The sequence below is a fragment of the Pelmatolapia mariae genome, linkage group LG12 (assembly GCF_036321145.2).
Source record: "Pelmatolapia mariae isolate MD_Pm_ZW linkage group LG12, Pm_UMD_F_2, whole genome shotgun sequence".
In the NCBI taxonomy this organism is placed as follows: domain Eukaryota; kingdom Metazoa; phylum Chordata; class Actinopteri; order Cichliformes; family Cichlidae; genus Pelmatolapia; species Pelmatolapia mariae.
In genome coordinates this window covers 29,045,975-29,066,164 of record NC_086237.1, presented here as the reverse complement: position 1 = coordinate 29,066,164, position 20,190 = coordinate 29,045,975, and the positions used below count along the sequence as shown (strand labels likewise).

The window sequence follows — 20,190 nt, the reverse complement described above, 5'->3', positions numbered from 1 at the left end:
TTATGTTCACGAATAAAATCTGATTATTTGTTGGGAGTGACCAGAATGGACAGGATTAGAAATTAGTGCACCTGCTCATATCCGGTGCTTGATGATTTAGAGAGGCAAGGCTGAGGTGGTTTGGACATTTGAAGAGGAGCGGTAGCGGATATACTGGACAAAAGGTGCTAAATGTGTAGCTATCAGGGAAGAGGAAGACCAGTAAATAAATTAACTGCAAGAGTAAAGGTGTTAAGACTAGAAATTTATAAGGTAGGTAGTGTTTTCTGTAGCAACCACTGTCAGTAGCTTTTTTTGGGGCGGTTGTCCAGTTTTCCTATGGTTAATAAATTAAAAGTTTGCTTTTAATTTAAATGATCTTGTGGCGATACCTCCACAATTTAAACACGATACAAAATGATTCCCATACTCTAGTATAATTCCACATTTGTATGCATTAGGAGACAATAGCTTAATATTTTTGACCCTGTGTTTTCTAAGTCAGTTTTCAAAGCTTCATTTACCTATCATTGAGAAAAAAAAACCAATCCAGTGTTTGGTTATTCTCTATCCCCAAAATCCTGGGAACAGGATTTTCATTGATGGCGAATTACGAATCGCCCTCGTCGGCTTCCTTCCCGCTGCCCTCTCGGTGCGGAAGTGCTGTCCTCAAGAGCAACAGCAGCAGCAGCAGAGGTACAACCAGAGCTGCTACTGTTTTGGAAGAGCAGAACGGCGATTTAGTGGCCGGTTTTCCTGCGCCCGTGTCTCTCCTGTCGGGGCTCGTCACCGTTCATCTTGACCGTGGAGCTTAGCAGTATTATGCGAGCACAGTGCGGAGTGTGGGAGCACCGTGTGAAGTGGTGAGAGATGATTGCTTTTGGGGCTATAGCTAACTTAGCATCTGGGGATGGAGCAGGCTAGCCTGACAGAAAACTGCGAAGCAATCGCGTCTTTCTTTCCCTCAAAAACAGCGTTAAGTTCGTGTGAATGTTGAAGGCAAATCTGCGGCAATTCCAGGCAAACCGCAGGTGTCACGTTAAGTCTGCTTTGGCGTTTTTACATGCTAAACAAATGACCACCTGTTCACTGTTTACATCTCTGTGTTTTGATTCAGCAGCCACCAACCGGTGCTGCACTGCTGCAGTTATCCGACGAGATTTTTCACGTCCTCAACAAATGTGGATCATTAAAAAACAAACAAAACATAAACAACCCCAGACCCCCCAAAACATTTTTCAAGTTATGCACAGCGTCCACGCCTGAATCTTTTCCATCGTAGGGAAGCACGGCTGCAAAGCTTGCTGCTATTTGTTGTGTGCTGTGCTGAGATTTGGGCTTTACTCTTAAATTGTGAGTGTTTTTAACAAATAACATCAGAATTTCATTGCAGTACTGTGTTGTTGGGCTCTCCGGTCCTGAGTTTAATGACACATGTGGTTGCTGTCAGTCTTGTCCATCGTCATGTCTGTTTCAGCAGAAAGTACTGTTCTGATTGTTGTTGACATACAGGATCAGGCTCAGATTTTTCTTTTCTTTTTGTGTGGAAATCTGTGCCATTATTTACACGAGCCCACCATGATCACAAATACACCCTTACTTCCAGATTAAGTTAATCTCACTCTCCACCCCGTGTGTGTGTCAGACAACTCTAGCGTTATCTTGTAAAGTTCCCATCTTTTGTTGAGCATTCTTTCACTGCAGCTATGAAAAACAGCTTTGAAAATACTGAAGGATAGGCATTAGATTTTCCTACTAAAGGTTCATGTTGACTTTGCCTTTAGGGAAAAGATGAACATTAAAGCAGCTAATGAAATGACAGGCTTAATAAAGCACGAAAAAAGCCTAATTAAAAAAGGAGATAATGATAATGATAGCTGTTAGTGATCCTGCAATTTTCCCATATTATTTTATTTATGCGGAGCAAAACGTTGTTAGCAAAAAGACATTTTCTCTTAATTGATGAAATACATCTTTACTCATAAAATTGTATTAAAAGTATTAGACATATATACAACAATGTTTTGAATAGTCATTTTAAGCAAAAGAAAGGATATCCTTTGTTCTCTTAATTATACAGGGGCTAAATAATTAGCCTAAGCTATGTTTATGTACTGACTACAATAAATTCGTAGTACTGAGGATGGAAACTATCAAATTCTTTTTTCATTGAATAGTTTTTTCTTCATTGCGTATTTTTTGATGCCAAGTCTTAACACTACAACTTTCATAGAATTTTCATATCATTACAAACTAGCATCCTTCGCTCTCACAACAGCCTTTTTCACTACATCCATCAGCCTCCTCTGAGGTCTTGTTCTTTTCCTCCTGCCTGGCAGCTCCATATTTAACATCTTTTGTCCATTATATCCACTAACCCTGTGCTGCACATGTCCAAACCATCTCAGCCTTGCTTCTCCAATTTTGCCTCCAAACTGCTTGACTTGAGCTGACCTTCTGATATGCTGATTTGTAATCCTGTTCATCCTGGTCACTGCCAATGAAAGTCTGAGCGTCTTCCACTCTGTCACCTTCAGCTCAGCCTCCTGTTAGTGCTGAAACATATTTATTTATTTTTTATTTTTTTCCAATCATTTTTTTCTGTTGTTCCAGAGTTTCCTTGAATCATCTATATGGGCCATCTTTTTTCGAAAAATGGTTATCGCCTGAAGAAGAGGACACGCAAGTTGCATCACAGGAAGAAGAAGAAGAGGAACTGTTTTCTGCACGGGCCCTGCATGCTCTGCTTTATCATCCACGGCAACAGCGGTGGTTTCGACGACGAGAGCGACCACTTCGAGGCCAACGGGTGTCGACACAACAGCATCACGGGAATCAGCGTCCCAGGTGTTGGCGGAGTTGGCATCGGAGCGGCAGCTGCCACGAAGCTTGCGGAGCGATACGCAACTCTCGCATCTCCGGAGGATTGCTCCAAGTTCTTGTTGTCACCGAGGGAACTTGCTATCTGGGAGGGCCAGGGGAGGAGCCTTTTGTCAGCTGTTCCTGCCAAACTAATTCCACCACCGGCCCTCTTCCGAACCGCTGGTGTGTCTGTGACTGTGCCCATACCTGTGCCTGTGCCTGGCTGCACCAGCGATTACACAGAGATGGTAGGCATCCGGTTCGGAGCATTAATTCCTAACTAATATAGGCTTTTAATAATTTTCAAATAACTGTATTGCATATTTATTTACATTTAACAGCGCCCCAACCCTTTTTAGTAACAGGGCTATAAGCTACAGATTACACATGAGAAATGTTTATAGGTGCTTTAAACTTGCTTAAAAAATAATATTATGCAGTTAGAAAGATAAACTTTGACTTTTCTTTGTCCTTAACTATCTCTTAAGTCAAAGCTGTATTCTTTCTAGTCCTGCTTTTATTTTATTCTTATTGAGGGTCCAAACTCAGGGGTGCTGTTCTCATGAATTTGTTTCTGTAATTGTAACTACATTTGCCTGAAAATCTGATTCCAAGTGACCTGTCTGTGTGTGTGTGTGTCCGATTGCAGGTGTGTAAGAGGAAGTGCTCAGAGGTGCAAAGGTGCACCCCTTGTAAGCAGCCGCGCTGTGCCTTCGCTGCTCCTGATGGAGGGCTGGAGAATGGAGGTGGGGGGGAGGCGGCCTCGAACTCTGAAACGGGCCATTGCCACCTTCCCCTTTGCCCGCTTCCCTCCTCCTCTTCCTCCTCCGCTTCCTCTTCTTCCTCACCTGCTGATGGCTGCTGTGGGTTGGGTCTTCACGCCAATTTGCCCCACAGTTCTGACTCGTCCCCGCCCTGCGCACATAACTATGATGACTGCCAGGCAAGAAGTTCTGAAGCTGCTGATCACTTGAGTATCAATCATCTGCCTTCTTCCATCCTTCTTAAGGTCAGAAGATTTTTTTAATTTAATGTTTTCATATGGTTTGGTGCAGACAAAGACACTGGAAAACTTTGAATTGTTGTCTGATGGCTTTTAAGGGACTGAAAACACCCTTTTTTTCCCCTCACAGGTGCTGTCTCACCTGACAGTAAAGGAGCGCTGTCTTTGTGCCTCTCTGGTTTGTAAGTACTGGAGGGACCTCTGCTTGGACTTCCAGTTCTGGAAGCAAATCGACCTCAGTGGCCTACAACAAGTAAGAGACACAGTTGTCTACAAAAAAGTCAGAAAGAACAGGAAACTTTGATTTCTGTGCTGATTATTGTGTCTTTTTATGTTATCTTGCTCTCCAGGTAAATGATGATCTTCTGGTGAAAATAGCTTCTCGGAGGCAGAATGTGACAGAGATTAACATCTCGGATTGCAGGGGGGTTCATGACCACGGCGTGTCCTCCCTGGCTTCACAGTGTCCTGGCTTGCAGAAATATACCGCCTACCGCTGCAAGCAGCTGGGTGACATTTCCTTGTGCGCTTTGGCTACACACTGCCCTCTTCTGGTGAAGGTGCATGTGGGCAACCAGGACAAACTGACAGATGCAGCATTGAAAAAGGTGTGGATTCAGAACCGGGGTAGACACACAATGGGCATCATTCACTTATGTGCATATAATTGTTCTTGTCCTGATTGGTACACATGCAAAATTACAGTCATATTTATGATACGTGTGAACGAGCCAGTTTTGTTCTTACCACGGTGTATATGTTAGTGCTGCAATCAGCATACTGCCGCGTACCCGTTCTTGATTTAAGTTAACACATTTATTTAAAAAAAAAAAGAGATGCTAAAGACTGTTTCATTTTAGAAAAACACTGTCGTTCAAGTGAAAAGAAACAATTTGACATCAAACTTGAAACGGAAAAAAAAATGACAGCCAGAGTATAACAAAAAGAAGAAAGCAGGTGGAGGACAAGGATCTGTCAGCCCAGGATGAGTAACTCAGTAACAGCAATTATTCTTCAGCATCTGTGGGATAGTGCCAAGAAATTAGACTTTAACTGATGACATCCAACAAGAAAGGAAGCCATCTTTAAGAGGGAGATAAGATGAGATAATGTCTATTAGAATATGTTTTTTTGAAAAAGCTTAAAACCTGTGCCTTTTTATACTCAGTGTTTTCCTTTCTTGGCTTGTAATCTCAGAGTTTATTGTGTATTTTATTCAAATTCTGAGCGCTTTTCTTCTTAAGCGGTTTTGAAAAAATAATCACTAAAAAGAAACTTATAATCATCAGCAGCATTAGTATTAATATTAAGTTTAAAAATGTGTGTTTACATTTTCAAGACAGCCAAACCTTCATCATTTCATCACGTATGCATGTTCAGGGGATCGTAGAGTGCAAACAAATTCAGGAAAGAAAATAATGGGCACTCACAGATTTGGGTTTGGAGCGTTCATTCGCTTGGTTTATTTGCAGATTTGTGTACATATTGTTTGTGAACGAGATCCAGTAGATATGAATCCCTAGTTTAAATAAAAAGCAAACACATACTCCAGTCATATCAGCTTAGTGAAGATTTTGAGCATTATCTTCTTTACTTCTCTGTTTTGTTTTGTTTTTTTTTAAATTTTATTTATTTATTTTTTTTACCTCAGCTGGGGGAGCACTGCAGTGAGCTGAAAGACATCCACTTGGGTCAGTGCTACGGTATCTCAGATGACGGCATCATGGCCTTGGCAAGAGGATGCCCTAAACTGCAGAGACTCTACTTGCAAGAGAACAAAATGGTCAGTTTCAAGCTTCTGGTGTCATACTCAGCACTGTCCCTCTTCTCTCACTCTTGGTATGCTCTTGGATATCTTCTCTTACAGGTGTGCTCTTTGCATTCATCTTGTATGGGCTCTACACAGAGTAGCACTGTTGCTTTGTCTCCTGCATTTTTTTTTTTTACTGTTGGTTAAGGCTAAGAAGTCATGCATTATTATAGCCCACTCAGTACGCCTTCTTCCAAAAAGTACGTCAATATCTTGAAGGTTTGCTAGACACCATCTATAATGATACACAGACTTATTCATTTCTGTCCTTCAGTATATTCCTTTTCTCACTCAAGCTTGGCTGGCAAACATTTGCAGTTGCTCCTTATCGTAGTGTTTTTTAAATACACAGCTCAGATCTGCAAATAGCAGGGCACAATGAAAGTTTGCTGCAAGTGTCTGTCTTGTTGCTATATGGTAATCTCATCAGAGATTCTTTAAAGAAGGGAAAATATCTTCATCAGTATGCATGATACATGCACACATTATATGTTTGATAACTAACCTTTCAATCGCTTTATGGTCTATTCTCTATAAAAGTTGATTTTGTTTTATATAATTTTTTAACTTAGTGCGACATTAGAAAGCTCAGTTGTTGTGATGCCATCTTGTCTTATGATAAAAACACCATCTGCAATATAAAGCGACATACCTTAAACCACCACTAGATGTCGCTTTTTTCTAATTACTACAAACAGCCTTCCAGCTGCTTTCCCCTCATAGTCAGATGATGATTTGTGTAATTCTACCAGTATAGTTGTGTTTTTTCTTAAACTGTATTGTTAATGTTTATGTTTAAAAAATATTTATTTTTTTTTAATTATTTGGCTTGTCTGTACCTTTCCCTCTGTTATCTCCATCGTTCTTGTTTCACTAATGGTTTCACCTTTTTCCCGCTAATATTTCTTTGGAGGCCATGAATAATCGTGACCTTGATGGATTGGTCTGCTTTAAGTTTTTAACAACAGCTCAGTTTGTTAAAATCTCATTCATCATCTTAATAGTATATGAAATTAGCGATTAACACTAGGTGAGAGATTAATATTGCTTCTTATAACGTTTCAGAGGAGCAGTATCAATTTCAGATGGTCATTTTTCAGACGTGAAGGCGCTGAAGTTATTTTAGCTTCCTGTCATCAGGGCAGAGAGAAATGGGCTGAGCTTATATGGGAATTGTTATGTCTAGTCGCTCTGGTTGCTTGGCCTAAAATTGTCGTTAACTTTGCCAGGAGTTAAGACGACCCAGAAAGCACTTATTCTTTCTGACAGCTTAAAGGCTACCTAAGGGTCTCTGCTTCAGTGTCTCAGATATGAAGAAAACTGATTTTGTTGTTCTGTGGTAAAATGGTTTAGAATTGCAATCTTTAAACGAGTCAGAAATATGCATAAACACTTATTGATGTCTCTTTAAATATAATTACTTTGCATATATTTTTTGATAAGTTTCTTCAACCCTAAAGAATATAAAAGGTGTCTCAAGCTGTTGTACGCCAAAGATCTTGCTTCATACTGAAGTCTACAAGTCATGGACACACTAAAAGGCTTGAGGCCGCTTGGAAAAAGGCTTCCCTGAAAGGTTTATACAAAAAATGAAAGACTGAACTCTTGCGGAAATGTTGTGTGGGCTCAGCCCGTCTTCACTACATGAATTGATTCAGGAAACAGTGCTGAGATTGGCTTTTTGGGGTTTTAGTGTGCTATAAATTGCAAAAATCATGGGAGTGTAGTGAAAGCCTCTTAAGACTACTTTGTAAAACTTCTCCTCTTCTCTTCTCATGCTGGCTTCTGTTGTGTGTTAATGTGGGTGTGTGAGTTTCTGTCTGTCCTAATCAATCACAGATGAGGATGAGCCTTTCATTCACTCTGATCTTTTCTCTCTTTCTCCTCCTCCTCCTCCAAAATGGAATAATTAAATTGCTGCAGGATGTTGCTGTGTGGTCTGTTCACTCGACCTCTTAACTTTTTCTTTGTCATGTGCACACCCACGTACATTTTTTTTCTTTCTGTCTTGCTTTCCTTTTTGCCATGATTGTGGTTTTACTGCCACGCTGATGGGTTCGTTTTCTCTGTGTTAAGACCATATCAAGCTCTGGTGATGGTTCAAGAAGTTTTTTGGAGGGAAGGATGTGCAACATCTCTGAATAGGCTTGTGCAACTTGAAGGACTCTTTTTTAATTTAATTTTTTTAGCAGCATTAGTTGTAACATTGCTATAATGTACACAGTATTTTTGCAAAATCTTGGTAGTAATATCTGGACACTTTTGTGCCATTGGTTAGATTTTTCTTAATTTTTAAAAAAAAGGGAGATGTGTAATTTCATACCCTGATTATGATACCGAAGCAGTGTGCCCTTCCCTATGATAATGACAGTTTAAAGTTGCTAATGTAATCCCGAGGATGGCTTTTACGCTCAGTAGTGTCTCCAAATTTTGTTTACGGTTGACAAACTGGAGCTTTCGCTTTCATTGCTTGTTAGCTCGGGGCCAAATCAGCCCAGGGCTATGGATAACCCTGGGCTAAGAGCGTTGTGTGAAAAGCAGGTGACTGCGGTGTGTCTGTGCCCCTCTTCTTTTGACATCCACCCTGCATTCTTTATTGGCGTTCATCCACTATTTATGCCGGAGTTGGTATTATTGCAGCAGTTGGCTTTCAAGGCTTGTTTTCATCTTCTGAAGTGTTTTCTCCCTCGCTTCCCATTCATATTCTGTTCTCTTTCAGCACCTCGAAGGGCAAAGGCTGGGAGAATAGCAAATTCCCCTTTTCCCCGACTCACTCCAGTTTGCCGTAGGGGGGGAGAGGCAGCCCTGAAAGTTTAACTCTGAGTTCTGTCAGTTTTATAGACCAAGCAGTGGACAAAACAGAAGTTGCGAAAACCCCTCGTCACCCATCTTTCCAACTTTGCTCCAGTGTACCTTTCAATTAAACACGTTATAATCTGGAAACATTTTTGCTGGAGAAGCACTTTTCCTCACTCTCTTTTTTCCCGTGTCTTTAAATGGAAAAACCCCCAAAACGTTATCTACTCTCGTGTCTTGTTAAAATCAAAGCGTGTGCACTTAATTTTCCTGCAGTGTGACGGCGACATTCTTCCTTTGGCTCATCTCAAAGATGCCGCGTCTGAAAATACACTCTCTCTCTCTCTCTCTCTCTCCCCCTTTCCCTTTTTCTCGCTTTCCCTCTCCCCCCTCTCGCTTACGCGCACAGGCTCTGATTATTAACGGTTTTAATTAGTCCAAAATGTGGAAATGTAAGTGGAATTAGAGATGACCTAACATAGATTACCATGTGCCCTCAATTTAGTTGTAATTACCACTCTGCATGTACAATCAGAGCTTCTCTCCCTTGTTTTTTTTTTTTTCTCCTCCCCTTTTTCCTTTTTCGACAGCTTTTTTAGCCCTCTCTTGTGGATATTTGGGAAGGAAGGGATGTATTTGTCTGTGGGACTTTGTGAAACACTAGAAAAAGATGAACTGTCAGTGTGAATGGTGTTTCCTGGCTATAGGTCAGTGGAGGAGGGCTCATCTCCCGTTCTGATTGGCTGGCTGTCAAGCTTGTCAGTAGTTGGGTTTTCGCTGGCAGGACGACTGACAGTGAGGCTCCACAGGTCCAATCAAACATGATTGCAGATTAAAATGTATATTGACATTAGCAGATTTAATTAGCTGGATTAGAGGGAGAGCAAAGAGAAAGGAAGTGATAATGATAGCTGTCAGTTATTATGGGATAGACCTTTTGACATGAACCAACACACATCGCACAAAAACACAGAGGAATATTTCAGACGGTGGCAGTGACACACATACACTCGGGAGCGGTGGGTGACTTGAATAGCTGCCATCTGCACTGGAGTCTCCTTTGGAAACTTTTTTCTTTCACATATTTGACTGTGATTAGAGATAAATAGAACCACTCTGACCAGGCGCATAAACACAGCATTACACATGCATAAACAATGTGGTGTCCATCTCCCCAATCCCCTCCAGTCTTTGTAGATGGCCATTTAGACTTTTCAGGATGTTGAATGTCAGATGTTGTCGAATGTATTAAGTCAGTTTAGTTGCTAATAGCACTGGATTATGTCCATCAGATTGGGAGGTGGGGGTAGGACTGCTCCCAGTCAGAGTTTCCATGCTTTAGGATCCTGAAACATGCCAATGTTTTCTGTTAGCAGATGCTGATAGTAATTATTTTTATTGTGTTGTTGCTTTGCATTACAATGTTTGTCCATCCATCCGTCCATCCACTTTTTCAATTAAAGGTCGATAATCTGGGATAGCGGCTGGAGCCTGTCCCAGCTGTTGAGGGTGAAGGGCACGGTACGCAAACACAAAGAGAAAGACATCAGTTCCTTCTCATCGTCATACCTACGACCACCTAAGTCAACACATTTTTTCCTTAATGTTATATTTTATTTCCCGAGTCCTTGTTTTACTGGGATATTCAACAACTCTGACATAAGCAATGGAAAATTTCAAGTCTTTTTCAAAACTTGGCTTTGCCTTTTTTCCACACCTCAAAGATAAAAGTGCTGCATTTTCATCAGTAACATGGTGTCCATAGACTCAACGATAAACCGAATATTTGTGTTGAGCTTGTTGTTTAAACGTTGGAAAACTGCAGCTGACAAAATGATCAGCACAAATCATCTGAAGAACAGACAAATTGGTGACTGAAATTGTTAAATGATCAATAGTAGAAACAATAAAACACTGACCTAAATAATTGAAAGTTGCAGACTCATTAGGGAAGAAGCTAAGAGGCTTGTTTATTGTAAGGAAATAAACTGTGATTTATACACTTCTTCTCATTATTATTATTATTAATTGTTTACATTCTCATCATGTGGTCTATGTTAACAGCGGATTCCTCTCTCTCGCATATCTTCCTCTTTCCTCTTTTGAAGTGCATTTGTATTGATCTGTGTCCCCACAAAGACGCTCTGTATGTGCGTGCGGCTTTTTTTTTGCCGTTCGGCCTTTGCCTAAAGCGTAATCAGATGCATTAATGAGCACTGACTTTAACTCGAACAGCCGGCTGCACTCAGACGCAGACTTCGTCGATATGTTCCCTCTGCTGTCTGCCCAAGAACAAAACAAGTTTTGAAAAGAAGAAAGTGAAAGCGTTTTTCAAAATGCGAGTCTGTGAACTTTCCTCCAAAGCGATATTTCACCTTGCTGCCGTGTTTTCTTTTCAATATTAGTTACTGCGGTAAAAGAGTCAGGATCAACATTCTTGTGTGTGTGTGTGTGTGTGTGTGTCCCACAGTCTATCAATAACACAGTCTAAATTACTTTGTAAAAAAGACGAAAAACACTTCGGTGTGGCAGGATGCTCTCTTGGATTCCTCGAGTGGCTCATGGAAATGTTAAAAGTATTAACCTTGTGGAAAGAAAACAAAGTCAAGTGAATGACTCACATTATAATGGAGAAGTGGGACGGGCCGCACAGCTGACTTTATACTGCTGAACAGTGACAGAATGCCAACAAATGACACCGGCTATGAATCAGATATTTTTTTGGGCAGGGCAGCTAACCTGTGCTAGTAATGTCTACACTGATGTAACGAAGGAAGTAAATGAGTTTTTACCAGCAGGAGCAAGAGTCAAAATGATTTTTACATTTTACTTCACTTATATGTTGGCTTATATACCTTTTTAAAAAGAAAATTAAAGTGTGTTCCAAGGCGTGCCAACACAGAGCTTTAACTCATGCTCATTTGTTTTTTAATAAAGGGTTTTGAACACATCAGCAATGAAAACATTAACATTTTTTGAATGTGTTCATTATTAAGGCAAAACTCTGGCTTTGTTATAAACTGTTGTTTTAATTTGTTGTTCTAATTTGTCCTGTTTAAATCATTATAGCTCCTTGTACTGACTGTATGGCTTGACTTTGTTTTATCTTTGTCTACGTTGCCTCAAAAGCCTACCAGTGACAAGGGCAGCAAATTAGCTCATGGTCAAAGTCCTACACTCATTTCATTGGTTGCCTTTTACTTCAGTTTATGAGAATATCATCTCTTTAAAAATAAAATAAAAGAATGAACCCGTATCTCTTACAGAGCTTGCAAACTGCCCTCACAAGTGCACGGTATACGGTTGCAGAGAAACCAGTTTGATCTTGTTTGATTTGCCTGGTTTTCAACTGCAGAGGGTGTAGTAGGACTGGATAAGAGCAGTAATACGACAGTGAATGATCAGCGAGTGAGTTTCTTTTCCTCTAGTACTTAAGACTGCACATAAAAAAAAACAAAAAAAACAAAACAAAAAAGGTGTTTTTAGAAACGTGAACATCTGAATAAGTATTAAAGTCACACACATTTTCTGTTTACCTACTCCTGAGAAGTCATTTATCGAGAGTCTGATTTGGAGGAGAATCATGTCGCGTAACCTGTTGGTAGTGAGGCTGTAATATTTTCCTGCACGAGGACGCGTGTGTAGAATGGCTGATGAGTTTTTGTGGCCTTCGCGTCCTTTCCGATGTCGCATAATTCATGTCAGAATTTGAATATTATTGAAATGAAAATAAGCATTTTCTCACCTGTAGCGAGAAACTCTGAATGGCCTTTGCAGTGGTAATACATAATCTCCAAGTAGTGGAGATGTTGTAGCAGCGCTCATCTCCATGACGTTATCAAGCATTCGCCTGCAGCTACTGGAGTACCAGAAAAAGCACTGAAGAATGTTAATGCGGGTCTGACTTCCATTTCGATTCATTTTCTCTCCTTTGCTTACTCTGGCTGAGCACATGGACGGACTGCAGTCGGAGGCGGGGGGTAAAGCTGAGATGAAACCCGCATTTAATTTCATTTTTTATTTTGTTACTGGGTGGTGAGTGCTCAGGCTGTGAAAAATTTGTCCTGCCCCTAGGCTAATAACTCAATGTTGTAAGATTTTAAAAGCTGACACATATTTTTTTTTTTTTTCAAATATGAATCTGAAAAAGGAATACTTATGTTGGATGAAGATGAGTGCTATAATATGAGCACGACCAAAATAATCTGTCAACGAAAACAAAGTTTTATCACCGTAGAGTGAATGAAGAGTCTTTTTCCTCTAACTGAAATGCATTTTATCGTTAGTTTAATTATGATAACTTTCAGTTTTACTTCAGTCTAGCCACTTGGTGACCTGTGTGAAAGTGAAACTGTGGTAACTCACAGATTTATTTTTATTTATTTATCTGGCCCTAACGGGCAGCAGCAAGTTGGAAAGGTTATGGCAACACTGCAGCCGGTAAGTTTTTGACCATCAGTAAAATTGGCACCCGTTTCAGTTTTCCAGAGGGCCAGCACTGGGCTTTGACCTGGCCGGTGTTTAAAGAGCATTGCTTTAGAGGCCCTCTGTTTATCCAGCCCCAGACAGCAGCAGCTTCTGACACCCAGCCAGGGATGTCACTATGATTCATGGGCCTTTCCGACACCTCGCTCATGCCTTTACTCTTCTTAATCTCTTTGCACTCTCTCTCTTCCTCCCCTCTCTCCTTCTCTCAGATGATGAGTTTTCCTTTTGTTTGAGAAGGGCAGAAATGATGTCATCATTTAAAGCCAGAGCCCGACGTCGGGACGGAGGCCTCGTCTTTAGCCTGTGAACTAGTTTGTGTGTGCATCGTGATGAATAGCCCTCCTCTGGGATTCGCTTCTGTCCTGTTTATGGAGAAAAGACAGATGTGTAGCACAGCAGAGACTTGGACAAAGTCTACCTGCCTTATTTCAAACTTTGTACCCTCCGTGCACGCGTGTGGTCCTGTAACTTATCTCCTCACTCTCCTCTCAAACAAGGCATGCGCTCCCTCTCAATTGCACTTCCCCTCTGTTGCCCTCTCCTGCTGCTGTCTGTCTTTAAGAGACCAAACTCGCTCTAAATGCTGACTTCATTAGTGATAGGAAGCACAAAGCCATCCGTAGGACCATTTATAGATGTTGTGGTTTATCTGTCTATTTATGTGCATGATCCATCCTCCTCCCCCCTCATCTACTATCTCGCCCTCCACCAGACGTCTTCCTTTACCTCCCGCTGTGATGCATTTGGGGCCGGTGATCGCGGCAGCGGTTCAATACTTGGGGTAATGAATGTGTTTAATAAGCACAGTGGGTCGATGGACTTAATGAAGGTGTGACAGAAGATGGGCCTGGAGAATGCTGCTCTAACAAGACTCTAACGAGCCTCTGGGGTTAACGAGGTCACGCTGTAATTGGGATTCCCTCACCTGTACAGTTTCTGTTTGTCTGTTTTTGGTCCACCGCTCTCAGCTTCTAAAATACATCCACTCTTGTACATTTCTTTGTTCCTCTATTGTGCTGTCACTGCTCTTTGAAAATGATTTTTTTTCCCTCTCCACTGCCTGCTCCGTCTCTATTTGCTCGCTGCACAGTGCTTCCCTCTGTCTTCTCATAATTTTTCTGTCCATCTCTCACATACAGCTTTATGTTAGCTTCTGTTTCACTGCGGCTCGTCCATCTTTTCAAGGACAACCTGGCTAAGGAATGCTGGCTGAAATACATTAGAATCCTTTTTTATTTATTTTTTTTTTTTACATTTCTAATGTTAGTCTCTAAAAGGCATGTCTGGAGGCTTGGAGTTTGTATTGCTGTAGAAATCTAACATCAGGAAAAAAAATCAAACAAACCATGGACCTGTACAGCCACTTTGTATCTGTGTGCGTAGCTCTTGACTTAATAGACAAATGTACTTAAATGGCTTTGACCACAATAAGTAGGAAGGGAGCACATACACCAGCACATTTCAGGTACCTGAAGACCTTATAGTATTCCTTTTTATAAAGTTTATAGTTGGGGCTGGATTCCTTAGGTATACTACTATAAGCGCAGGCTACCTCCCATAATGCACGGAGCGCTTCTTCTTCACTCTATTGCATGTCATTAAGTTTACTGCATATCATTAAATTTTGTGTTCTCTCGCTCATAGTTTGTGCTTTGTCCTTGTCTCTCTCTGCTCTCCTTTTTTGTCTTTTCTTTCCACCAACATCCCAACTGGGCGTGGTAGATGGCAGCCCCTCCCTGAGCCTGGTTCTGCCAGAGGTTTCTTCCTATTAAGGGGGAGTTCGTCCTCCCTGCTGTCACAGGGTGCTTACTTCTGGGGGATGGTCTGATTGTTTGTGTTTTCTTTCAAATATTGAGTTTTTAATTTCCAGTATGAAGCACCTTGAGTTGGTACCAGATAAATAAACTTAATTTTTAATTTTTTGGGGCGGAAGGTTCCTAATTTGGGGGGAGGGTTACCTAAAAGTATCTGCAATAAGAGCTGTTTGAGTTCTCTAAATATTAATGAAAGGTACTTCAGTGCTTCCTTTCTTGCCTCCTTTAGCATAGGATAAGCTGGACCATCCTTTATGAAAAGAAAAGGAGATAATTCTATCCCATGAGTCATAGCGCCGCACCCTCCGACCAGTTTTCCATTTCCATAACATGCTGATATGTTTTGAATTTTCAGCATCAGGCTGTTAAACCCACAGCTGAACTCTGAACATTACGCTGCTGTAATAAAATCTGCCTCTTGTCGAGGTGTTGCCTTGCATGAAGAAAGCAGATTTATATAAGCTTTCTAAATCAACTTTATGATCAAAGTGCATTTAAGGTTTGCTGTTGTTTGGTTAGTATCGGTAATGTTCATTGTTATATTGCCAGCCTTTAGGAATATCATGAATTAATTTTTACTGTGGGTCAGCTGGGATAAGTTATGGATGAAGGGAATTTTTCTTCGGTCATAGAAATCCTCAAAAAGGTGGAGGAAACACTGAGTTGCACACAATCATCTCTCCACCAGGAAAAAAAAGATTTATTTCTTTGTACTGGATACATGTTCTCTTTTCTTTAAAATTTCAGCTTTAGGAATGAAATGCTTCACTGGTGGTTCTCGTTTATATGACCTACACGAAACAACACGCTAAGAACACGCTGTGGTGAAGTGAAACGCAGCAGACCATCAAATTTTTCTTCACACCTTGCCCTCATGATGCTTTCCACAAGGTCAAGGAAAAGCGATGAGGAAAAGCAGATACAAGGCAGTTATTTGCACCGTACTCTTTGACTTGACTCACAAAGTACAAGCTTTGCTGTCACTATGGTAACACTTGACCAGTTTTTAACTGGTGGGCTCCCTCTTGTGATGGACTTTCAGAAGTGTTGGTTTGACAGGAAGTACCCCCGTCCCGTGAAACTTTTTGTTGTTGTTTTGTTTTTTTTCTTTTTGTTTTTTACGAGTTTAAAGAGCTCTCAAGTGCCCTTTATAGTTTATAAAATATCAGAATTGGTGGATTGCTGTTAGGTGGGCCTAAACAACTGTCAGAAAGCACTTATCCTGAAAGTACTTATTCTTTTATATAATCTAAAAAAAGTATAACTACAACAAGCAACTACTTGCTATGTGATACTTATTTGTTTCTGTATCATCGGTGTCAGTAGAAATCAAAGACTTGCAGGTTTCCAGAAATGACTGAAGCAGCTCCCCTAGAAATTGTTGACATTTTTCAAACTTCTGTCTTAATCAGTCTTCTCTGTTTGAACCCTGCCTTCTTCTAAGTGAATCCAAATGGAAGTACCAAACTGTGGGTGATTGAAAAATTAATATACAAATATTCGTCCCATGTTGCGTCTCAATTTCACAATCTTGACGTGCATTTTCTCCCGAGTCTGCACCGTATGACTACGCCTGTTAGTGATTCAGTCAGCTTAACAGCTAAGCAGGTTTTAAATAGCTGTCACTTGAGCAGCATGCTTGCCACCTGTTGAGATTCTACTTGATGTTCATTGTAGTGAATTCCTTTTGTTTCTACTTTTGTGTGTGTGTGTGTGTGTGTGTGTGTCTACGGTCTAAGAAAGTGCCTGAACAAAAAGCACTATGTCGTGTCTTTATTGCTTGCCATGTTTTGTTGCACCAGTGGGAGCTTCTTTCGCTCTCTGTTTACTTCTACCTTCAGTCTTATTTTTCTTTGACTTAAAAATGTTCCACTCTTGTCTCTTTAGACTTGTGAACTTCATAGGAACCCTTGTTTTGCGCTTCAGAAAATGTCATGTGCGTTTCTTTTGCTGATAAGGTTGTGGCTTTGTTAAAATTCTTGATTTAAGCACATAACAAATGTGGTTTTTTTTGCTCTCAACTCTTTTTCCACTTGCTCAGAGTGTTTATGCAATCGATTTCAATATTGTTAAACTCTTTTCAGTCCCATCAGAATGCCTCCCACTCCTGTGTTTGCGAAGGCTCTGTTACTCTCTGCTTCCTGTCTCCCCGGCACCAGTATTTCACCAGCCGAAAAGTGTGACTTCTTGAACCTCACATTTCTTCTCCTGCCATTGCCAGAGTGCAACAGTGTTATGAGATATAGCATAGAGACAAACAATCGATTAATGGTGCACTTAGCTTGGCTAATTAACAGCTGTGTAGAAGTGTAGAAAGCATCGAGCAGCATCAGGGAGGTTGTTTTCCCATCGTCAAGACCCCAGATAACCTTTGGAACATAGATCACTTTACACCATGATTTACATTACAGGTCACAGGGCCTTGGTGCCCTGTAGATATCCTTGTATATTGCTTAATGTCAGCTTTGTAACTGGGAAGCACTGGTGACTGAGGTGAACAGAGTTACAGAGTTTGACTTCTGTAGTTGCGCCTCTAGTGAAAACACAACTTTGAGAAGCTGTTTTTGCCTTACGAGTACTCCGTCGTCAGAATATCCACAGAGCTTTTCCTGTTATTGGAAACTTTTCTCTTCTTTTTTTTTCCTGCTGGGAAACAAATTAAGTGTGTGACAGATTCTACCCTATTTCTTCCTCATATATCTTCCTGCCTTTCACCCTTTTTTCCTTGTCAAAGTGCTTCTGTCCTTTGAGAGTGAGAGTGACACAAGCAGCAGATTTTATTGTCACCTGCCACTCTAAATCCCGCTTTACCTCTTCTTTTCCCCGCTCTTTATTTATCTCCCTTTGCTACACTCCCCGGCTCCTCTCCGTTCTACCTCCAGCGTGAATTTGCCTTGGTTAAATTAGCTCTCAATTAAAAGTGAATTTGGTGAAAATGAGTGCACTCCAGAGGGCACCAATGAAAGAGAAGGCAGAGCTGATGGGCTGCCCGGCTGGCTGGCTGTACACTTCTGCCTCATGTATTTTAGGACATACAAAGTAAATTATGCGTGTGTTGTTGAGTGACGGCAGCTGATTTGCATTTAGATAAATCCCTGTGGATGTGTGGTTGTCATTGAGATTCAGAATGCTGAATCCAGTGGCCCTCTACACGGGCACTATTACTTGGTGGGGTTGGGGGTGTGAGCGTGTGGTGCTACCTGGAGCTTTTGCCCCACATTTTTAGACAGTGGTGAAGGGATGGAAATGGAAATATGAGCTATTACTTGGAACATAGGTGTGTTCACTTGTGTGTCTGCACAAAATGAATTTGCGTCTGACCTTTCTATACTGGGACTGGCCTAACATAATGACTAATCAGAAGTGAACGCACACAATTGGAAGACGCCGCATCCTTTTAGACAAAGTGTTCAAAGGCAAAGAACTGCTGAAGGTGTGGGTGTTCATTTTCCACATCTGTTCTTCATGACTTTTATAATTAAAAAAGAAAAAGACACTTTAAGCTGCATTTAATGAAACTGTAGACAACGGGTGGTATGCAGTGTTCAGAAGCTGACTGTTTTCATTAGTTCTTTTTGATTATACAGCAACTGCTCCTCAGTAGTCGGCTGAAATTATCTTGTGTAATGTTATGTTCTCTGGTGGAAGCTCATGTTAAATATATTTTCATTTCTTAATCCTGTTTGATGATGCATGTAGACAGTTGTGCACATGGAGGCTCTGTTATTGCACACACAGCACAGACAAGATTATTAAAAGCTAAAATCAAAACTTAAGGGAAACATCGTTGGCTTCTGTAAAATGAAGTGTGTATAAACCACTGATCAATTCCTTAACTTTGAACACGTTTGTCAGTTTGTCAAAAGTAGCATCCGGCCATCATGTGCTGGATCACTTGTTGTTGATGTCGGTGTTTATACCGGATGTTGTGGTCTGGTGCTTTTGGCCTATGATGGATTGTCAGAGGGTGGAGGCGGCTTGCCGCTGATTGACAGTCGGGGCTGAGTGCAGGCAGATGGGCCGTAGTGGCTGTAAATATGAAGTCTGTGTGACAGGTGAAGGTCACTGTGGTGGGAGGTAGAGGAGAGGAGAACTGAGCCTGGTTGGAAGACAAGTGAATGAGTAGAAGTCAGTCTGTCCATGTGTTAAGGTGCCGTGGTTCCTGCCGATGTACAAGTTTTTGCAGCGAAATAAAACTGATCGTCCTTATTCACCTTGTTTAAGAAGAATAAAAAATATATGCATATATATTGTAATTCAATGTTTATATATAGATTTAAAAAAAAACTTAATGCAAAATTAAATCAACAGGATCTTGCTTCAGTTTTATGTTGTGCTGGATGTATGTGGATGTGATTGAAGCTTGTAGCAAAGTACTCAACTGCTGTGAGATCCATCTCTCTTTTTCAAAAATAACTGTGTGTGCAACATTTTGCATACAACACAGCTATTGTCCCTTTGGAAGAATAATTTTGCGAGGTGATAACGTGTCTTTTATCCAGTGTATCGTTTTCACAAAGTCACAGTCAGTGGGCCTTTGTGAGCTTGAAGATGTACCCATATGCTGCACAGACTTGATGTTGAATGATTCACATTAGCAACCATTACGCTGCTTTTCTTGATCTTCATTATAAAGCAATTTGTGGTGTATTTTCAGATGTTGTGTTTCTTTGTGGCACAAACACAACTATACAGCACTCTGTGCATATTATTTTGTCTTAGTTAACATCACTTGCACTAAATCTTAAGTATTTCCAAACAGTGGATGAGGATTGGCTTGTTGGAAGAAGCGGTCTGTTGCTGGTACAGAAACTTCAAGCTGCATGGTGCAAGCATGAGCTGTGAGTGGCACATGTGGTCAGGCGTTCTAGTCAGAAAGCTCTCGAGTTGCTTTTACTTTGAGCTCTAATGGTGGAGCACAGATTTCCAGCATTGCTCGATCATTTTCATTAAATTGTGGAAGCCAAAATCATGATTGAGGTTAAAATTCGGTTAAATGTACAATCTTAGAAAAAAGTACAAAAACCTTTGTTTATATTCTGATAAAAATTCATGTTTTTATTGGCTGCTGGCTTTGGATGGATATCAGTGATCGGTAATCTGTTACCTGGATAGACGTGCTGACACAGGACACTCATAAAAACTTGCGACATTTCTACTAAAAAGTTTGGACAAGTTCAAATCTCAGTGACCTCGACCTGAAGGTCAAGGTCGGAGGTCAAGTTTTCTGGAAACTTTGTGAATGTGATACCTCGAGAATGAGCTAATGTGGGATTTTGAAATTGATACCATCGGTGTGTCACTCAGGAGGGTGACTGGTAATACTGGTGGCAACTGGTATTTTTATTTTTTTTTTATGATGCGATTAAATGTAGTCAGGGCTCTGGTGAAATGCAATTAACTAAAACATATTTTGGTGTATCACTCCTATAATTTCT

The 20,190-nt window shown here is 40.8% G+C and overlaps 1 protein-coding gene across 2 annotated transcripts in view; it reads left to right on the top strand.

Annotated features, from left to right (window-relative positions):
• The first annotated feature begins 604 nt into the window (after nt 1-604).
• Nucleotides 605-20,190, top strand: part of fbxl17 (F-box and leucine-rich repeat protein 17) — a 227,464-nt gene continuing 207,878 nt past the window's right edge. The window contains exons 1-6 of one of the 2 annotated variants that reach the window (XM_063490431.1): nt 605-842; nt 2,593-3,089; nt 3,491-3,850; nt 3,975-4,097; nt 4,195-4,452; nt 5,496-5,627. In XM_063490431.1, the coding sequence (XP_063346501.1) occupies nt 2,613-3,089; nt 3,491-3,850; nt 3,975-4,097; nt 4,195-4,452; nt 5,496-5,627 (1,350 nt within the window). In that variant the 5' untranslated portion in view covers nt 605-842; nt 2,593-2,612. The remainder of the gene's footprint in view (nt 843-2,592; nt 3,090-3,490; nt 3,851-3,974; nt 4,098-4,194; nt 4,453-5,495; nt 5,628-20,190) is intronic. The other variant, XM_063490430.1, reaches the window with a different exon arrangement.